Source organism: Ricinus communis, chromosome 10 (assembly GCF_019578655.1).
Source record: "Ricinus communis isolate WT05 ecotype wild-type chromosome 10, ASM1957865v1, whole genome shotgun sequence".
Lineage (NCBI taxonomy): Eukaryota > Viridiplantae > Streptophyta > Magnoliopsida > Malpighiales > Euphorbiaceae > Ricinus > Ricinus communis.
This window is the reverse complement of record NC_063265.1, coordinates 11,564,666-11,584,548: the sequence shown is the minus strand read 5'-3', so window position 1 is coordinate 11,584,548 and position 19,883 is coordinate 11,564,666. Positions and strand designations below refer to the sequence as shown.

At 36.3% G+C, this 19,883-nt stretch overlaps 3 protein-coding genes, 2 non-coding genes and 1 pseudogene across 5 annotated transcripts; 5 read left to right on the top strand and 1 right to left on the bottom strand.

Annotated features, from left to right (window-relative positions):
• Positions 1-665: 665 nt before the first annotated feature.
• LOC8288444 (protein translocase subunit SecA) lies at positions 666-2,960 on the top strand. The gene is made up of 5 exons (XM_002512221.4): positions 666-1,014; positions 1,084-1,232; positions 1,342-1,503; positions 1,760-1,875; positions 2,585-2,960. Exons 1-5 carry the CDS (start codon positions 795-797, stop codon positions 2,610-2,612), a joined length of 675 nt encoding a protein of 224 aa, XP_002512267.1. The 5' UTR covers positions 666-794; the 3' UTR covers positions 2,613-2,960.
• A 431-nt stretch (positions 2,961-3,391) lies between these two features.
• LOC8288443 (putative defensin-like protein 184) lies at positions 3,392-4,643 on the top strand. The gene is made up of 2 exons (XM_002512220.4): positions 3,392-3,672; positions 4,039-4,643. The coding sequence occupies exons 1-2, from the start codon at positions 3,621-3,623 to the stop codon at positions 4,209-4,211; spliced, it is 225 nt and encodes a 74-aa protein (XP_002512266.1). The 5' UTR covers positions 3,392-3,620; the 3' UTR covers positions 4,212-4,643.
• On the top strand, positions 4,444-4,639 carry LOC112533764. The gene has a single exon (XR_003078127.2). It is a non-coding gene; the product is annotated as a U2 spliceosomal RNA (small nuclear RNA).
• A 912-nt stretch (positions 4,644-5,555) lies between the features above and the next one.
• On the top strand, positions 5,556-9,982 carry LOC125371348 (annotated as a pseudogene).
• LOC125368705 lies at positions 9,819-9,982 on the top strand. The gene has a single exon (XR_007214472.1). It is a non-coding gene; the product is annotated as a U1 spliceosomal RNA (small nuclear RNA).
• A 914-nt stretch (positions 9,983-10,896) lies between these two features.
• Positions 10,897-19,648, bottom strand: LOC125371349 (serine/threonine-protein kinase EDR1-like). Its single transcript, XM_048380080.1, is given in 13 exon segments — positions 10,897-11,077; positions 11,179-11,228; positions 11,314-11,382; positions 11,759-11,857; positions 11,940-12,018; positions 13,254-13,354; positions 14,105-14,173; positions 14,683-14,723; positions 15,261-16,429; positions 17,376-17,479; positions 17,559-17,984; positions 19,021-19,116; positions 19,119-19,648. Coding segments are annotated over 13 exon segments (2,886 nt in total). The 5' UTR covers positions 19,521-19,648.
• Positions 19,649-19,883: the final 235 nt, after the last annotated feature.

Genomic DNA, 19,883 nt, shown 5'->3' with positions numbered 1-19,883 from the left:
GGATTAATAGTATTATGTGTGAGTTGACAAGTGACTATATTTTTAATGTATGGTTAAAGAATTATAAATTTTAGAGTCAAACCATGAAAACTATAATTTGTTTTGGTAAAATAATTGTAAAATTGTAGAACCAGGCTGTGCCACTGCCAGGCTATGATTCCTAATCTTAACATGCTAATTTCTTTCATACAATTATGAGTTCCAGAGTTAATTGATAATATTTCAATATTTTGCAAATTGGGTCAATTTGTTAGCAATAATATATAATGCAAGAAGCATGTCCCCTTTTTTATTATTTGCAAGTTGGACCTGACTTTGGGACCTATGTTGGCAAATAATTATACACCCAACCCATGTCATGCATCATTTATTGCATAGATCTATTTGTAAATTTTAGTTCTTTTGACTCAGATTTAGGCCACAAAGGATATAACAAGGATATAACATATATGTCTTTTAAGTATTTAATTATTTTCCAGTGTAGATGATCGTTGATTTTTGTAAGAAATTAGTTTATATGTATAAATTAATTTATTTTCAAAATAAAAAAAAAATTCGACCGGCGGATAAAGGATTAATCGACGACGGGTCGTTTTATGTGGTCGTTCAGGAAACAATCAATCGTTTGAAATCTAGAGGATTGCCACTTTTAAACGACATGCAGTGTGTCTCCTGTGAAAACAAACACACTACTTCGCCTACAACAAACAATTCTCAAGCCCCTGAAGAACCCCCAACTAAAACCCTAACATCAAGAATCAACATCACCATCAAAAAGAAAAATTGCAATAATCATGCAATCTCCAAGATTCCTAATCAACATTTCCAAACAAAACCCTAAATCCCTCTTCTTATTCTACAGTCGCAGCAACACTCGCCTAATTTCATCACAGCAACACCGCTTCATCTTCTCAACAGCATCGGCGTACTCATGGATGGACTCAATTAAAGGAGTCTTTACCGGACAAAAAGGAGACTCCAAAGACACCGCAGTGCAGTCCTTCACTCTAATTCGTGAGTATCGCTAATTAAACGTTCCAATTATTATTAATATTCATAATTATTTAACATTTTCATTTTTAGGGTTTGCTGATGAGTTAAAGAATGCAAGAAGAGTTGGGTCGTTCAAAAAATTTATAGTAGGTAGAAGCAGTGAAGCCACATTTTCTGATGCATTTGAAAAAATGGAACGGATTATTAGATATCTTAGTGGATTTGATCCTACTGGGGAGGTTTGTTTTTTTTTTTTTTAAATAAATTTATTATTATTCTTACCATAAACCTTGCTTCTTTTTGGGTACTTTTTACTGATTGTGGTTTTAGGTTTCTTGATTCTTTTAGAACCTTCAAACAACTCAAAAGCAAGAAGCTGCAAAGCATTGTAATTGCACTATAGCTGAAGTTGAGAGATCGCTTGCGCAGTTTACCTGGGCTAAAGAAGCGCAAAAGAAGCTTCAGAAGTTAAAAGAAGAAGGGAAACCTGCACCGAAGAGCATAGCCGAGGTGCTAATTCTTCACTTTATGGTTTATGGCTGCTATGGTTTTGAATTTAAATGATGCAATCGCCGATTTTATTTATTTATTTATTTTAATTTTCTCTTTTTTATGCATATGAAGTGGTCAATTATCTGATGACTCAATTCCTTGTCTCATTTGCAGTTTTTATAATCACTATGCATGTTCATTTTTTTTTCCTAATTCTGCTTTAGAACTGAAATGCAAGAAACGTGTATCATTTATTGTAATTTTTGTTCTCTAGATCCAAAAGCTGATGGGGTCAACACCATTAGAACTTGCTAGGTCTAATTTGGCTAAGAGTGGGCAGTTAAGCAGAAATGCGCTCTGTCCATGCGGTTCCAAGAAGAGATACAAACGGTAATTCTTAATGCTTTCTGTTTCTTTTGCAATTTAACTGTATTTTCTAGTCTTTTCTTTGTTTATATGTTGTTTCACGCTTGGAGATAGAATCACTCCATTAGTTTGAACTCTGAAATATCTTATGCACACTTGCTTGAATCTGCATGTGTTTGATGGTGCCAATTGCTTTACTAGTATGACCATGTTTTTGCATGAGATAATTATTGTATTTCTTATGAATGCATGTCTGTATTAATTGAAGTTTTTGCATGCATGTGCAGCGCACAAGATTAGACTATTGGTGCATAAAAAATTGGAATCCTGTTATCTTTTGTGATGTAGAGAGGAAGTTATATTTTATAGATTTCTGTACCTTTGAAAATAAAAATGTTCCAGATTGATATATCAGTCAAAAGTTGATACTGTGACTACTTCCTGATATTATGTTGTGAGCATAGAGAATCTTTATGCGCTGCTTGAAGCTATTTACCCTTGGTTGAATTTTAAGGGCAATAGATGCAAGGCCTTGCATATTACATTAATTCTCTGTGCATGTTGTGCTGCACACTACTTCCGTTCTCGGTTCCCCTGTAGCTATGTTATTTCCACCAGAAATAGGGTGTAAACTGTCATAACTCCTGGTATATGTTGAAAGTTTTACTTTCTTATGCTGTTTTTTTTCTTTGAAATCAGCTAGCTAATTCTGTTCATGTTCTTTGTTGTTAAGGTGCTGTGGAAAGGATGAGAAGGTTTAAAAGGTAAAATGGTTGGTAGATCAGAACTTAGGAGTTAGGAGTGAGGACCAGGCTTGGATAGAGCTCCTTAAAGATGAAAGAAAAGGTGTCGGCTCAATCCAATCTCGTTGAGGTCGTTTAGCAAATTTCTGCATAGGCGAATTGCCTAAGAGAGGACCCCTTTTCATTTGTAATTTTGTTTTCATTACCATGAGTCAGGTTCCGTTTGCTTGGCACTTGGCAGCAAGTGAGAGCATGTAATTTTTATGTTCAGAACTTGCTATCACTAAGAATGCATCAAGGTGTGGCTGCTATCACTAAGAATACACTCCTTCGTTTACCACTAGATTAATATACTAAATTAAATCATTTACCTGCTCTCTTTTGTTACACTGCCATCATAAAAAAGTAAGTGAAAGCTGAGTGCATTAATCACCACACCTCCTTAACATAATCCACATAAGTGGTATGATGTCAAAAGAGGGGTTATATATGTAACTGTATGATGCAATGGTGTTTGCCTAACCATTTCAGGATTGGTCTATGCAAAAAGCACTTAGGTGGAATATATCATAAGAAAAGACTGGATGAAGATCACACTCTTGGGTTTTCACACTCTTGGAATCAAGTTTAGCCAGGCACAAATTAAAGTTCATTTTTACTTTTGGATAATTTACTATATATCTGACCATTAAGTGTTTCAAGAATTTGGAAACTTTTAACAGGGGTATCTTCACCAAATTCCTTTCTAGGGTCCCAAAATGTCTCACACTTAAATGAAATAGGTGTGCTAATTAATTATATTCTTTAACATTGTGATTCTTGGGCAATTACATTATAAAACTGCAGAATCATAATTCCACTATACCATGACTTTTGTATGCTTATCCTTAATGCAAATTGAACTGTAGCCTCCCTGAAAAATAAGGCCTTTAGTCCTATAAATAGCATCCCAAATTTCTCTCAGAAACAAGACTTAGTAAGAGCACATAAAGAACCGCAAAAAAATCCATATAAACATACATAAAGATGGTGAAATTTACTACCTTCTTCCTGCTTGTCCTCCTCATTCTTGCCTCTGGTAAGATTTTCTCTCTGTCATTTTTTTCCTTTTCTAGCATTCAGGAAGAGTTAATGCCCACTTTTAGATTTAATTTCACTTACATTTTAGACTATGGGAGCAATCCTAAACAACTCAATCAGATAATCTTAAAACAAATCAGATAATCTTAAAACAATCTTATATATTAGCTCAGTTAGTAAGTGAGTTTGTTTCGCATCTTATATGTTGCACATGACTTATTACATATATTTAAGATTAGAACTGTATATGTGCTCTTATTCTGATGATGTACTATATAGATTGGGATTTTCATAGTCAGCAAATATTCTGTAATATGCAAGAACTTGATGGGGGGGTAGCTGCTATATTATGTGGATTTTGCAGATGAAGAAGTGGTGATGAGGGCAGGAGCAAGGGACTGCCACAAAGTTTGGAACTGCAAAGGCAATAATCGCTGCTGGGATGACTGCAAAAACAAATATAATGGAATGGGACTCTGTGATCTGTATGCTGCACCTGCTGTTCCTAAGCAGTGCTTTTGTGCATACAAGTGCTGATATATATATAAGTAGATGATAACCCAGATGTAATCGTGTATGTTATGTTAATCTATAATCAACTTCCAGATTTCCTCTAGCCTGATAGTATCTAAAAAATCAGCAGTTTTAGCTCCGGAGATAAGCTTGAACAAGTTTAATATAGCAGACATATAAAACCCACATCGCAAAGAAGAGACTTAACTTTTGAAAACTGCGGCTATAGAAAGGAAACGAAGGGAATGGGGTAAGCATACCTTTCTCGGCCTTTTGGCTAAGATCAAGTGTAGTATCTGTTCTTATCAGTTTAATATCTGATACGTGGACCATTGGTCCACATGATATTAAATTAATTTTTATAGGGGGAGGGCTCGCTACAATAGCTTGCTACTGGAGTCCTCGCGAGTCGCCTGTGCGTTGCACTATTGCATTGGCCTGGCTCACCCCACCAAATCTAAGCTAAATTTTCTCTGTAACTGCCTTAGCCCAACGGCTCGTTGTTTCGCTTGCCTCTCGAGTCATAATTAGCTCGCAGATAGTAGAAATTGATATTTACTTGTGCAATTTTTTCCGAGATTATAATAAGTGTAATTTATTTTAATTATCAAGTCAAATTTTATTCGTCAAATGCAAGTGCTTGCCCTAATAGTTTGATTTACTTAAATATAAATTGATTAGTAAATTTAATTTATAAGCGCTCGATGATGCCTATCTTCATTCATAGTGAAATATTTCAAAAACCTTTTCTGAAACAGCATTAATACGGATTCTTTTTCTTTTCAGTTCTAACCCTTTTTTGCGTGAGCAAAACTGAAAACGCTAAAACTTTGCTATTTCAGAAAATATTATGATAAATTGACCAATAATATCCTCAATTATTAGAGGTGTATAGCCATTGATTTCCCCCAAAAGAAAAAAGAAAAAACCCCCTCTTAATATTAACGTATTTGACAAGTTTAAGTGATGAACTGAGTTCACTGATTAAGAAGAACCAATGAGAATTGGTAAAATATTAGACCCGTTTGAGCTCTTGCCATGTCAGCTTGTGTGGCAAAATCTGATGGGTCCTATTAATCTACTGCACTCCAACAATCATCTCTATAACATTAACTTCTGCATGAAGTAGAAGAAGGACTAAAAGCTCATAACTTCCTGATGAAGTTGCTTCTTGCTAAAGCATTGGCAAGTCATTGACTTGAACTGATACTCCGTAATGGAAAAGGTTTGACCTTTTGACTAATTTACGCTCTTTATTTTGAGCTAAAGGGGTCAGTCTTGTTATCACATAGTTTCTGCTTCTTCTAAGAAATCAAGCCACCAATTTTGGGTTAAATGTCTTTTTGCTTATCGTTTAATTTTCTTTATGCTGTGGTTTTGGCGTTTTCTTTTTGTGCTTAAATATTTTGTCTGTTTTAAGGGCTTAGTACTCAAAATTTAAACTTTTGGCTTAGTTAGCATTTTTTTTCTTTGTTTGGGAAGAATTTTATGTCATTATGAGAAGAAATAGAAACAACATTGTGGGTTTTTGGTTCTTTTTCTCAAAGTCTATAACTTTGAACATTTGATTCGCTTTGCAACCTGAATATGTCATATATAATTAGCATTCTGTATTAAAGTTCATTTCTTGATCACTTTTCCAGTTTGGGTTATGTTATATGCTAATTATTCTTAGGCATATTGTTGTCTTGAATCAATTCACCACCATCTTTGGTGATGCATTTGACTAATCCAAATGCTTATAAAACTTATCAATGTCGAATTCTTCTTTTTTTTTTTTTTTTTTAAAGTTTCTGAACATACATTTTGTTTTTATGTTGATGACTTAATGGTTGTTCAACTTAGATATTTATTGGGGAACAATATATGTAATTCCTGGAACTCTTTGATGAAAGTACGTTAATCGTCCTAATATTTTATGGTTTGGTGAATATTAGACTTCCTAGTTAGTAAAGTATGTTCTAATTCTGTTTGTATTTTTTTCGTTCTTTAGCATTTAGCTACAGGATTTTTATTAGATGTAACTAAAATTTGCATGCTTAATTATTTACATATGCTATCCACATCTCAGGTTACATATTGCTGTTGGCATTGAGTCAACAATGGGTACCATTAAAAAGGATAACTGGGATGATGAATACTCGTTCATTGGGGACAAAGGTGATATCGGGTTCATTGATTTTGAGGATGAGAGATCTGTCTGTAATTATGATCTCAATGAAGAAGGCCCTGTTGCTATATCTGCTCCATTTCCGCTTGTAAGGGGAAAGCCTCAATCCATTCTTATAGGTGAAACTTCAAAATGTTCGGTTACCATAGCAAACACCACTAGTGATCCTGTGGAACTTTGGGGAGTTAGGATATTCTGCTCAAATCCTGCAGATTCATTCACTTTATCTCTGATGGAGCCTTCAAAGGTGGAAAATGTTCGCGTCTTCTTGGAGTCATGTTCACTTGAGGATAGAGTTCTTCAGCCACATGAAACACTAACCATTTGGTTATCTTGCAAACCAAAGGTAATGGGGTTGCACACATCTGTGGTGCATTTTGATGTGGATGATGCAAGGATAGAGCGTGTTGCCTTTCTGTTGGCTGAAGATAAGGTCTCTCAAGCTCTGACACCTAACAGGCCTTATTCAAGAACCCCAAGAAGAAAACAGTGTATCATGGATGAATATACGTCTTCTTCACGCCCCTCCAAGCTGCATTCTGCCAAGGCAATAGCTCAAGGAAGTAAATTTAGGCTTCCTGAATTTCCAATACCAAAAGGAATCAGAGAGCTGCTGGAGAATAAGCAAGTTCCTGATGTTCTTTTGGAGGGTTTGAGGAGGAAGAAGTATGCTTCTTTCTTTAGTACATTGCTCATTATAGAAGAGTTACATTTGGAGGTAATGATTAGTGATCTATTAGCTAAGATGTTTAATAATTAATGTCCTTGTATAATGTTACAATGATTATTTTGTTACAGAAAGAAATGAGGTGCCATGATATGGAGTGTGTCAATATGAGAAGGAGAGGGGCTCAACTTTTGGCTCTTGAAGTCCCTGGGCTTGCTGAGAGAAGACCTTCACTTGTACATGGTGATCTTGTTTTTGCGAAGCTCGTCTCCTCTGACAGCACTGTATACAAGGTTTGTTCAAGAAATATATATTCTTTTGCAAGAAATATGTTCTATTCAAGAAGCATGCATTTCTTTTCCTTGTATGCTAGAATATATTCTGGTGAGCAGCAAACATCTAGGAACCTTAGTGCATGATGGGTATCAAAGTGATGATACTTGGGATGGGTCATGGATGTTCAAATTCATGGTTCCAGTCATTTTCTCCCATTGGAAGCATTTTTGGAGATAATGCATTTACGAGGTTTCCTAAAAATATATTACTTTTTTGTTTGAATGGGGAATTATTAGATATTAGATACTTGTTCACTGCATTAGAACATTGAATGAACAAGTTTTCTCGAAATCTATTTTGAATGTCACATCATGGGTTCTCTTGTTAGATGATTAGATGGTGACGCAAGGAAAATATTTCATTTGTGATAGCTGGTTATGTGCTGCTTTTGTTATTTTCTGTTTAATGCTTTTGGCATGTCAACAAATCACATCATTATATCATTGCATTAAGAAAAAGGTTTAATTGGTATATCTCAGGGACACATTCACCTTGTTGGAGCTGATGAAGTACTTTTGAAATTCCCCAAGGATCTTCATAGACATCATCAGAATTGGAACTTGTATAATGTTCGATTTACATATAACAGGGTAAATTTGAGGAGGTTGTATCATGCTGTTGAAGCAGCAGAGAGCTTAGAGCCTTATCTTCTCTTTCCATCTCAATCAACCCAAAGGAGATTGATCAAGACAGCCAGATTCGTTCCATTTACTGGTGGTCTCAATGCAGAGCAGATGCATTGTGTGGAAATGATCCTGGGTTGCAAAGGTGCTCCTCCATATGTGATTTATGGGCCTCCAGGTACTGGTAAAACAATGACACTGGTAGAAGCAGTATTACAAGTATATGCAACAAGAAATGATGGTACAATTCTTGTTTGTGCTTCTTCGAACAGTGCAGCAGATCACATACTAGAAAAACTCACAAGCCACGAGGTTGCAAAAGTTAAAGAGAGTGAAATTTTTAGGCTAAATGGATCTAGTCGTCCTTATGAGGATCTTCAACCTGATCATATTCGCTTTTGCTATTTTGAAGAGTCAATTTTCAGATGCCCTCCAATTGAGGCCTTAATGAGATTTAAAATTATCATTTCTACATATATGAGTTCATCTCTACTCTTTGCAGAAGGTATAAAACGGGGTTATTTCTCTCATATCTTCTTGGATGAGTCTGGCCAAGCTTCAGAGCCAGAAAGCATGGTTCCTATATCTAGCTTTTGCGGAGGAAACTGTTGTTGTTCTTGCTGGCGACCCAAAGCAACTTGGTCCTGTGGTACACTCGAAAGATGCCGAGGCATTTGGACTGGGAAAATCTTATCTCCAAAGGTTGTTTGAATGTGAATTTTACCATAATGAAGATGAAGCTTTTCTAACGAAGTTGGTAAGGAATTATCGATGCCATCCTGTGATTCTGCACCTCCCATCTAAGCTTTTCTACAAGGGGGAGCTGCTTGCATGTAAAGGAGACATCTCTCCTATAAGTTTTGATGTGGATGTTCTTCCTAGCAAAGAATTTCCTGTTCTCTTCTTTGGCATCCAAGGCTGTGATGAGAGAGAAGGCAATAATCCATCATGGTTTAATCGAATTGAAGTAAGCAAAGTTGTTGAGATTATAAGGAAGCTGCAATGTACTGATATAAATGAGACAGATATTGGGGTAATAACACCATATAGGCAGCAGGTCCTCAAGATAAAAAAGGCACTTGAAACTTGGGAAATGTCAGATGTGAAGGTTGGGAGTGTTGAACAATTTCAGGGACAAGAGAAAGAGGTGATTATTATATCTTCTGTGAGGTCAACTGTTAAACACAATGACTTTGAAAGAACTTACTGTCTGGGTTTTCTCAGCAACCCAAAGAGATTTAATGTTGCCGTTACCAGGGCCAGATCTTTACTTATCATTGTAGGGAATCCACACATAATCAGTAAGGTAGCTTCTATACTTTCCACTTCAGCTTGTTACCATTCATTCTTGACCTTCAACATGTCTGCCTCATTTCATTATATAATGACTGAACTACTGGTTTTGGCAGGATCCTTACTGGGAAGAGATTCTGTGGTATTGTGTGGATAATAATTCCTACCAAGGCTGCTCTCTACCTGAAAGGCAGCACTATGCATCATCATTAGAAGCTGCTATACAGGGGAGCGACTTCAAGTATAAATCAGGAAATTCCTACCATTAAAAAAAAAAAAAGATAAGAGGAACGAGTGCAATAAACTCAGCTGCCTGTCATTAATGAAGCCAAGCAACTAGATGGTTGGAAGTGAATTTCATCAGTTTAAGAGTAGTTTAAAATTTGGGAGAACAATATTTTAAGGTTGCAGGTGATATTGTTAATGTTAGGAGCTGAAGTAAAAAAGATGATATGATACTAATTAAATCCCACATTGAAGGCATATGATGCATTAGCATATGAATTGAGGCCATAAATAGACAAAAGAACCTTCATGGAAACATACTTACCTGGGCGGGGTCAATGGTTGATCAACAACGATCATGGCCTAGATCAGTGACCTCCATTGCACATAAAGGAGGGGTGCTGGTCTAAGGTCTCCCCAAGTTGGGAGAGCCTACGTCATAATTTGTGGTAGAGGGGGCCTGCGTTCGCGCGGCCCCTGTCTAATTCTATTAAAAGATTAATATGTGTTAGAAATTGATCTGTTGCCGTCATTAGTGGTAATGTAGCAATGAATTGAGGTGAAGACAGATATTACTCTCATTGTTTGATAAATTAGCATTGTTAATTGCTGCAAATTAAGACAGCGGAAAGCATCACGGGATCTTTCTTGATAAGAAGCAACTGACAAACATACACCTGGACGGGGTCAATGGGTGACCAGGAAAGCCCATGGTAAATAGACAAACATGTGATATTATTAAGAAAATATTTTTCACTTAAAGAAGCATAAATGAATTGATGACTCCCGTTCCGGAAAGCGGAGAACTTTATCTTCAAAAATTGATGAACATAACAAGTCGGAGAAGGCACATGAACTCACTCCCATTACAGTAATTATGCTGCAAATACACATATTACAAAGTTCCAATTTCTCAATACACATGCTCTCATACACCCAACTGTACAAAAGAAGTGCTGCTACCTTCTTTAGGCTGTGCAGTAGCAATTCATTAATTACACAAATTGGCCCTATATGCATTTTCTCCTATTGCATCTCTTCTTGTTTTTTGTATTCTTTTTTTTTTTTTTCTTTTTAATCGAAAATTTTCATACACTAGCTAGCTCCACAAGGCAAAATACACAGATATCTCCTTATTCACAATTGAGTATTTTGGACACTTCAAGGTGTAGAATTTACTGAGATCTCCTGCTGCAGAGGCGAGCTTGGTTGGTCCAGATGTGAAGGGATCACAAGACGCTGCAATGGCTTTAGAGCTGTTGTGAGCTCTGCAAAGGAAGGTCGGGCGTTTGGATCACTGAGGAATGACATGCCAAAAGCAACGATAAGTTACAGCAAATTCATATTAGTAAATGCACGTTAATGTGAGCAAATTTAAAAAATTTCCTTCTCAACTTACGACTGCCAACATTGCCAAATTATCATTGCGACTTTAGGGTCGATATCCTTGGGAATTTCGAGGCGACGATTCTGGAAACCAACTGCACCCACAACTTGCATTGGATTCATCCCACTCCATGGCAATCTTAGCGTAGCAAGCTCCCAAAGAATGACCCCAAAACTATATACATCACACCTGTACATTTAATGCAAGCATGACACATTGAGTATAATATTTTGCTTCTACAAGTGTAACAAGCAAATCTAAAAATGCAAAACAGAACACAGGCAACTTACTTCTCATTTGAGGGTTCATTACGGAGAACTTCTGGTGCCATCCACTCAGGCTAACAGAATAAAAAATACATCAGAGATAAGGCATCAAGGTAAAAAAGACAAAGCCTGCCAGAGAAGTTAAGAGGATAAACTCACTGTTCCTGCAGTTGATTTGGATGACAAAAAGGTGTTATGCTTCAAGCGTGATAACCCAAAATCACAAACCTGCAGTTAAAGATAAAAGGTCTGTCAAAGTTTATACACGAAACTGAACTGTAACAGAAGCAAAGCATAATCCATTTTCAACTAACTAGCAACTCTATCCTTGTACATTCTATTAGCTTGCAGTAAGTTATAAAGACCAATCTGAGTAACAGTTAACTAATTTCTGGAATTAAGAAAAATGAGAACATTGTTGAAAGTAATTTCAACTGTTTTGGAGATCAATGAAGCTAACTCCAAATTAACACAAATATATAGGCCATCATAATTGTTTCTACAATACTGATTACTGTGAGAAGAAAGATATCAGATCCCGAGAATAACATAATAGGAAACAACAATTTAGATGCCAAAGAGCAAACCAGACAACCATGCATACCTTCACATTCCAGTTTTTATCAACCAAAAGATTTGGTGACTTCAAATCCCGGTGAACAATTGTAGGTATACTGGAATGCAAGCAATTCATACCCCTTGCCTGCAACACGTGGAAATATTCTTATTTGACAGAAAGATGTTGAATTCCGACTAGAATAGAGTTGAGTTCAAAAATCTCATACCACATCGAGAGCCATCTTAATTCTACGCTTCTCATCAATTTGACAGTGAGGACGATGAAGAATCCGATACAAACTCCCCCTGATTCAAACAATATTATCAACCATATAAATTTGTAAAAATGGACTATAAGCATTAACACTATGTTTGGGAAGGGAGGAAAACAGAGGAGGAGAGAGAAGTGGAAGAAAAATGCGGGATCCATATGGCCCCAAATTTATTTCTAGCGGGCCCTCCATTTTCTCTCCTACTCATTTTCCTCCTTTTCCCAAAGAAATCCTAACAGAGGCACAAAATTATAGAGATAGTTAGCATATCTGTTTCTGAAGTATAAACCACTAGTCAAGAAGGTGTCACACAAAATGAACAGGGTTGGCTTACCATTTGCGGAAGCCTTAAGCAAGTGATAAAAATGAGTATTTTTAAAAATAACAAAATAAATTCAACTTAAAACTATAAACTCAATTCCGGTCTTTCTAGATGCAAAATTACTAATTAAACTTTTGTTTTCAAATTAAGCCAACAAATAATTTTCAATTGATAAGATTGTTAACCCATTTAATCTATATGAGATATAACTGTTCGTAAATAATTTTCAATAATCTTGAATTTTGAAAAACTTCTTTTGTAGATGCAACTGTAACAAATATATCGTAAACAGTGAGTTTACAATGGCCTATATGCAATAAAACAATTTGGAAAAAAGTTCTACTTTATTAGATTAAATATTTCAGTCGGATTGTTAATTTTTATTTGTGCAACTTCTCTTAAATCAAAACCATAAATATCGAGATGCATGCTTAAGAAATTTTTAAGTCGAGACATTTTATTCTAAACTAATTTTTCATGACTAAATTAGAAATTAAACATATTACTGTACTTTAAAACCGTTTTGATGAGTTATGCCATAGTTTTTTGAGAAAAGCATTGGGAGATTTTCTTTTCTTTTCAAAAATTTAACTTAATTAGCAAGAAAGTAGATAGTTATTAGACTCTAGTTTCGGAGAACAAAATTATAGAATGATGACATTATTTAAGAAAATAAGAAAAGATAATAGACTTAAATTTTTAATTTCATTTTAATTTTATATACTTACTTTAGGTATTTTTCCTTATTTTGTAGGTTTTTCTTTATCAAGCTATATATATATATATATATATATATATATATATATATTTTTTTTCTTTTTTTGAAATTTTATTTTACTAAAATACTTTTAATTATGGGGGCCTTCTACAATTAGGGAGCCTCAGGCAGTTGTCTTAAAGGCCTACCCCACTGAGCCACCCTTGGAAGTGAAGACACAATATTATACCTAGGAAGAAACTCCGAAATGATAGAGAGATTCGGAGGGCGTGTAACAGCACCCATAAAGAGAACAACATTTGGATGGCGTAATCTCCGCATTATTCGCACCTACACCAAAAAGTAAGTATCAATATACAGGGTCCATAAGTCTGGCCAGCAAAAAGATCGATAGCTAGTATCTATGACAGATAGATACTATTCCCTGAGTTGTGTAGGCATGATAAGGAAAGGAAACTCAGATGATAACACTTTGTTTGGGAAGTATGAAGGGAGAGGAGAAGGGAAGGGCTTTATTATACTGTTGATATGTCCTTCGCACTTGGGTGCAACAATCAGATAGGGGCACACAACTAGGAGTTGGATTCCCAATTCTTCAAACATTAGCATCCTTGTCAACAATCAAACCATACAGAAAATGAAGTGCAGAAGTAACTGTGTTCAGATCACTGCATAAAGGAACCTATCTAAGGTACTAATGAGAAAGCCACTATTACCCTTCCCCATATTACACCTACTATCTTCTATACAAATTTTAACTTTTTCTTGTTACTTCCTGTACCCTTACTTGCCCTACATTCATACTTTCTTCCTAAACAAAGTGTAAACCATGTCTAAAAAGTCATAAGCTCAGAACTCGTGGCAAAGTAAAGGGGAAATGAAACAAATTTCCTCAATTCATTTATTTTAATCTACCACAGGAGGGAGAAAGAGAACAAAGTCATATAATAGCTATGAACAGACTATTATTTAGTCAGTTTCCCATGTGCATCCCTGTGGTTTTTGCATAGCTACATGATAAGTGTGAGAAAATCCTGAAGTGAGCCAAAATGCATATTAGAAGGCTAGCTTGTTGCTTACTTCTCTTTTGAATTCAGCTAAAGCAGCACCTGAGAAATCCTGGTCTAAAAATTTCTTCACAGCAACCTCCTGTAAGTTCAACAACAATTGTCCAGCCAGGAGTCAATCGGCTTTTATCTTTATTTCCTCCAAAATTTTGTAAGATATTAATATAATAAAGGAAGAAAATCTCCAGTAAGATCTCTGCCAGGAATTCAACAGAAGAGTAATAATGATAGTAGTTGGTGGAAAAAGGAGAACAGCTATTATGGAAATGACAACAAAATGTTCCTCTTGTGCATATCCACCTCAACTTAAAATAAGAGTTTCAGTTTCGAAAAAGAAAATAGTTCTTTTTCCCAAAATCACCAGTTATCTACCAATATAAACTAGAACATAGAAACCAACTTGGAAAGAAAAAGAAAGAGAAAAGAAAAAGGTCAAATTAATAATGAGAAGATTAAGACACTGCAAGAAAAAAATGCCATGAAAGAATTTAGATGAAAGGGACTTTCATAGTCTTATTAACTAATTTGTGTAATAAATATATCCCCCAGATTGTAACCAACATAAGTAAATGTAGGAAAATTCAAGCTCACCGTGCCATTCCAGTCAGCATGATAGACTTCCCCATATGAACCTGCCACAAGGAAACATGGTCGGACAAATATAAGAGGGAAAGGGGGGTAGTTTGGCGGAATAAGAGTTCAAGAAAGAAACACTAAAGACCCAAAAACATAGTTACGCAAGCATTAAAATAACACCAGTGCTCCTCCCACTCTAGCAATACAAAGTATCACACAGCTAGAGCTGCATTAGCATCACAAAATATTTAACTCCATTCCTGCTAAAGGAACTACCATATCACAATGCAAAGAGGTCTATTCAGATAATAGCCTGATTAGGTTTTGATCTAAAAGCATGATTTCCAAGAAATTTGAAAAAGTATATTACCAGCAAAACCAAAAAGAAAAAGTTATCTATAGAAAGAAACTAATTATGCAGAGAAAGAGCTAATACTCTGAATGTTGATGCATATTTAACTTTGGTTGTGTTCTTTTATATTTTCTGTAGGTGTATGCCTAAATTCATCCGCATCATTTTGCATATCATCTCACCCATTATGAAACCATGATTGATAAACACAATACAAAGCTTCACCATCCAAGAGCATTACCTAGTCCAATCCTCTCACCAAGATCCAGATCTTCCCAAGGAATTTCACACTCACCCACATCTACATCATCAAATATTTGATCAACCTTGTTTTTGCCGGAATCAATTGATGAGCTAGAACTTTCTTTTAGTTTCAGATTGATCCCCATAAATCTGTCATGCGTGCACTTTCTACGATCTTGGAAACCAATTTCATTATTTTCATCATCTCTAATGGTCACTTCTGCATCATTTTGGAAATTCTTTGCATCCCTAGGACTTTCTTCTTTGAAGTCTGAGTTTGCTTCCTCAACTAAAGATGACTTGTAGCATTGATTCATGCCAGATGCCAAAGCTGAATTGGTACCACTAGAAGAATTCCAAGCATCACCATCTCTGCTGGACGTATTTGAACTACTGGATGAGTTGAGACCCTGAGGATATACCTTCTCAGACATAGTAGAACTTGATGAAGCCAAAGATGACTGATTATAGCCATTTGGTTCACGAGAAATGCCTGGAAAGAGACCCTCTATATAATCATATTCTTTTTTCCTAGGGACTTCATTATATGCATATCGATTTTTCCACTTCAATGGTGCAGGGGGTCGACCAGGAAGGAGATTATCTTTCTGCCCATGAAAGTCCTCAACTTTATTCTCAGCAGGTTTGTTATGCATGAAACTTTTGCCTGTTCCTTTGATCTGGAATGGATTAAGATCTGAAAAAAGGTTTCTAGAATCCTCCAAGCTATTTTGACCATATGGAATCACATTGACATTCATCCGCACAGCATCAGCAACTGCATGGGTTCCACGACCCCCCTTGTACCCAATAGCCAAGGAGGAAATATTACCATGTTGATTAGAAGAAGCTACTTTACTAGGTCCTCCAGAAGAACCAACACCAACATTGGAACTAGCACCAGAGAATGAAGCCAAGGATTCTGCAGTTTCATTACTTGACCTTCTATCCAGAGGCAAACTACCATCCATTGAAGAGTTCTGACTACTGCCTTCACCAAATGATGGGCTTGATCTTGTATAAATAATTTCAGACTCATTAGGAGACTGAAGACCGGCGATTATATTTATGTTTGGATTATATGATTTAAAGGTAGTGTCTTTTGCACTCAGAACATCAGCTGGTATTAGTGTCCCAGGATCTGCCATGAGATCAACCAAAAACTCCCTGAAGTCACAAAATTCACAAGTTAGAAGTAAAAACAACTGGAAGTAAGTCTCATCTACTAAACCAAATTCACACGCATGTACAAACAGACAAAATAAAAAATGCAGTAACACTATAAGCTCTTCAAGAAAATGAGAGGAACACAATCAAATGATTCTCATAAATCTGCAAGTGAAAAATGTTCAACAGTTTTCAGATCTTAAGCTCAGCCATGAGGCCGAACTAGAGGAAAACCATGAACTATACACATAAAACTCAACACAGCATTGAGAAAAGATTATGAAAGTATAGTTTATTATGACCTTTAACTTTAAAATGGGAACCCACCAATTTGCATGGGCTATACACAATTATACTCTGATTCCTTGACCCAGTACACAAGCATTTCTCATGTGGCCTAAGCCTGAGCCCCTTTCAGCTCGAGACAACAAACAATGGCCACTCAACAAGAAAAAGCTGGCCGTTCTAAGCAGTAACAGAAAAGATAATAACCGGAGAAATAAGATATCATTCCATGTCTGCTCAATTCTAAGGAGGAAATAAAACTCAACTCAACTAAGCCTTGATTCCCACTTAATTGGGGTCCGCTATTGCATTCTACTTCTCAACTCCAAATTTTGGGCTACATCAATAGATCATCCTAGATTTTGTTAACTTGTTTTCATGTTTGTTTAGGTCTACCCCTTTCTTGCTTTACCCCACCATCCTTAACATGGCCGACCTTTCTGAATGGAGCATCAATAGGTTTGCAACTTGCATGTACAAATGATCTCAGTCTAAGGAAGGAATAATAACCAGGAAGAAACCCTTAACTAATACAGACGTCTGTCATATGCACACACCCTTACAGAAAAAAGAGTTGCATTGTTAATTAAAATTTTTAAGCACTCAATAAGTCCAATCAATAATAATAAATACATGGACACAAAGAAAAAAAGACAATAACCTCTCATCTTCTAACTTTATTATGTTGATAGCATCATCCTCTATACCAGTGTAATGGCTACCCTTCACCAGCCGGCAAGGAAACCTTATATTGTCAGCCAATACCTACAACCGAGTTAAGAAGATATTGAACACAAAAGTTTCCAGGTAGCCAAATAAGTTATAACTAGTCACTAGTTGAAACATAAGTCTGACCTTAAAAGTAAAGCCCGATGCGAGACAAACCAATATCTATCGACCCAATAGGCAATGCACTTGTGTGGAGAGATTTCCTCAAATCTGTGCTTCTTTCCATCCACCTTGCCAACATTATATTAGCATCCTTTACTGGCCCACCCATATGTCCTGTGACAACTTCTGCCAGTCGCTGTACTAAAATGCCAACATCTGTAGCAGGGCAATCTAGAGCAATACATTGTGCAACTTGGACCAACTCTTCCAATGCATGATCCATTGCTCGGTTTATTACTACTGCTTCAAAACTAGAACTCCCAGGGTTTGTTTCTAGTTCTGTGAGAGATGGCATTTTTGCTTGGACTACTGGACTTCTGGAGAACACATCATAAAAACCATCCATTACTTTCTCTTCATAGTCCAGCACATTGTATTCCTGGAGAGTCAATGCAAAACAAGTCGAAGCAAATAAAAGTGAGATAGCAACATATGATAGCAACATACGCGAGAAACACAAATTCCTGTATTGTTGGCATCTAGAATCACCTTAAACAAAATCGAGGTAAACACAGGTGTGCCACTCATTTCTGGGATTACCCATACGCACAGAAAACCATCAGTTACTTTCTCCTCATAGCAAAGCACATTAAATTCATGTTGAACTAATCCATACAAGTTGAGGCAAATAGAAGTAAGGTGACATTAACTAGTGGCATCATATGTTAGCAACACAGGTCTACACAGGCATATAGAAATGGCATTTCTAGTGGTCAGTGAAAAGTGAATCAAATAAGTGTTTTAACTTTTGACTGAACTGAACCAGCATTCATCCAAAACTATATGGTACAAGCATGCGTTAAACACACCACAAACCCCAATAGAACCCAATAACCAAGCTCAATACACCACATAGGAGCAGCCATGACTCAAATACAGTTTAATTGACCAGATTTTCCCAGACATAACAATAAAGTAAGTATAAACCAAGCATTTGACCTGGAAATATAAAATCCTGATTAAAGTACCCAATTGGATGGAGCTATGTTCAGCATCAACTACCAAAAATAAAAAAGCCAAATTCTGGCTTATTCCCAACAGTTCCTTCATGCACAACTGAAATTACTTGACCTGAATCCTATCTCTAACAGTTTAGGTAAATGCCAAACAATTATGACCTAATCAACATTAATCATAGTCAAATGTACTATGGTACAACAATTCTCCATAGGCCTAATCACAGTCCATCAAAAAGCTCAAAGATGAACTCAAGAACAGTTCAATCTACTCTGTTTCCCCAACAAAACTCAGCAGTGAATTATACAATATTCAATTATTAAACCCTAATCAACAGAAATCCAGAATGAGAAACCAAAATTACTTGAGATTAAACCCTAATTACAGCTGATTACTATAAAAAGAATCCACGTGGTAGGAAATTCAATTCCTCAGAATTCAACTTCGATAACACTCACCCAGTATTGCCTAGACAAGGCCTCAGCAGCAAGCTCTCCTTTATTCCTGGGCATATCGATCCGATGAGTAGGATTATGAGTATGATTATTATGATTCCTCCCAAACTCAACAGCGTCGCTGCTCTGATCTGATCATTTTCGTGATCTTCTCTAAACTCCGAATTCGACGCGCTCGCACTCAGCGCCAGCGCTAGCTGTATCTGGTAATCTTCCTCTGAAGCATAGTAATCCGTACGATTATTATTATTATTATTATTATTGTTGTTAGTATTATTATCATTATTATTAGTGCTATTATTATTATTATTCATCGCCGAAGAAGTAACAATCGTCGTGGCAATTACTGGTGACGAAGACGTTGAAGGAGGACTCGCGGGAGCATTGACGGAGGAAGTACGGTGATCGGAGCTGCAAGATTGTGATGGTGAAGGAGTCTCGTCCGGTCGGTGGTTTGGCTCATGACCACTTCCTATATGTAATTTCTTGAAAATGTGCTTCATTTCTTTTTCTCCCTAATAATTTTTCTTTTGGTTTATGTATATTTATCTGTATCTAATTTTCTTTCACTTTCTCTGGGTTTGTTTTTGGTTGTTTGGTTGTCTAGAAAGGAAAAAGTCTAGTCGTGTTCATGGGAGGAAAACTTAATGGAGTGGTTTAGATGGTGGCCGGTAATGAAAAGGGCTTGATGTTTATAGAATTTACTATTATATGCCACTGAGCAAGCGTGTTATCACTTGTTCTACAGGCGACGTCGATGGGGTTAAGGTCTAACTGGCACATGATCAGGCAACGCCTCTTGCTTATGTGGATAACTATGGCCCACACTAAAATGACACGATTCCATTTGTTTAGGACATGTTTGT

What these genes read in the sequence shown, in the direction of transcription:
- LOC8288444 (XM_002512221.4), top strand. Translation starts at nt 795, where the DNA reads ATGCAATCTCCAAGATTCCTAATCAACATTTCCAAACAAAACCCTAAA. An exon ending in GCAGTCCTTCACTCTAATTC is followed by an intron (nt 1,015 to 1,083) that starts GTGAGTATCGCT and finishes TTTCATTTTTAG; the next exon opens with GGTTTGCTGATGAGTTAAAG. An exon ending in CACCGAAGAGCATAGCCGAG is followed by an intron (nt 1,504 to 1,759) that starts GTGCTAATTCTT and finishes TTTGTTCTCTAG; the next exon opens with ATCCAAAAGCTGATGGGGTC.
- LOC8288443 (XM_002512220.4), top strand. Translation starts at nt 3,621, where the DNA reads ATGGTGAAATTTACTACCTTCTTCCTGCTTGTCCTCCTCATTCTTGCC. An exon ending in CCTCCTCATTCTTGCCTCTG is followed by an intron (nt 3,673 to 4,038) that starts GTAAGATTTTCT and finishes TGGATTTTGCAG; the next exon opens with ATGAAGAAGTGGTGATGAGG.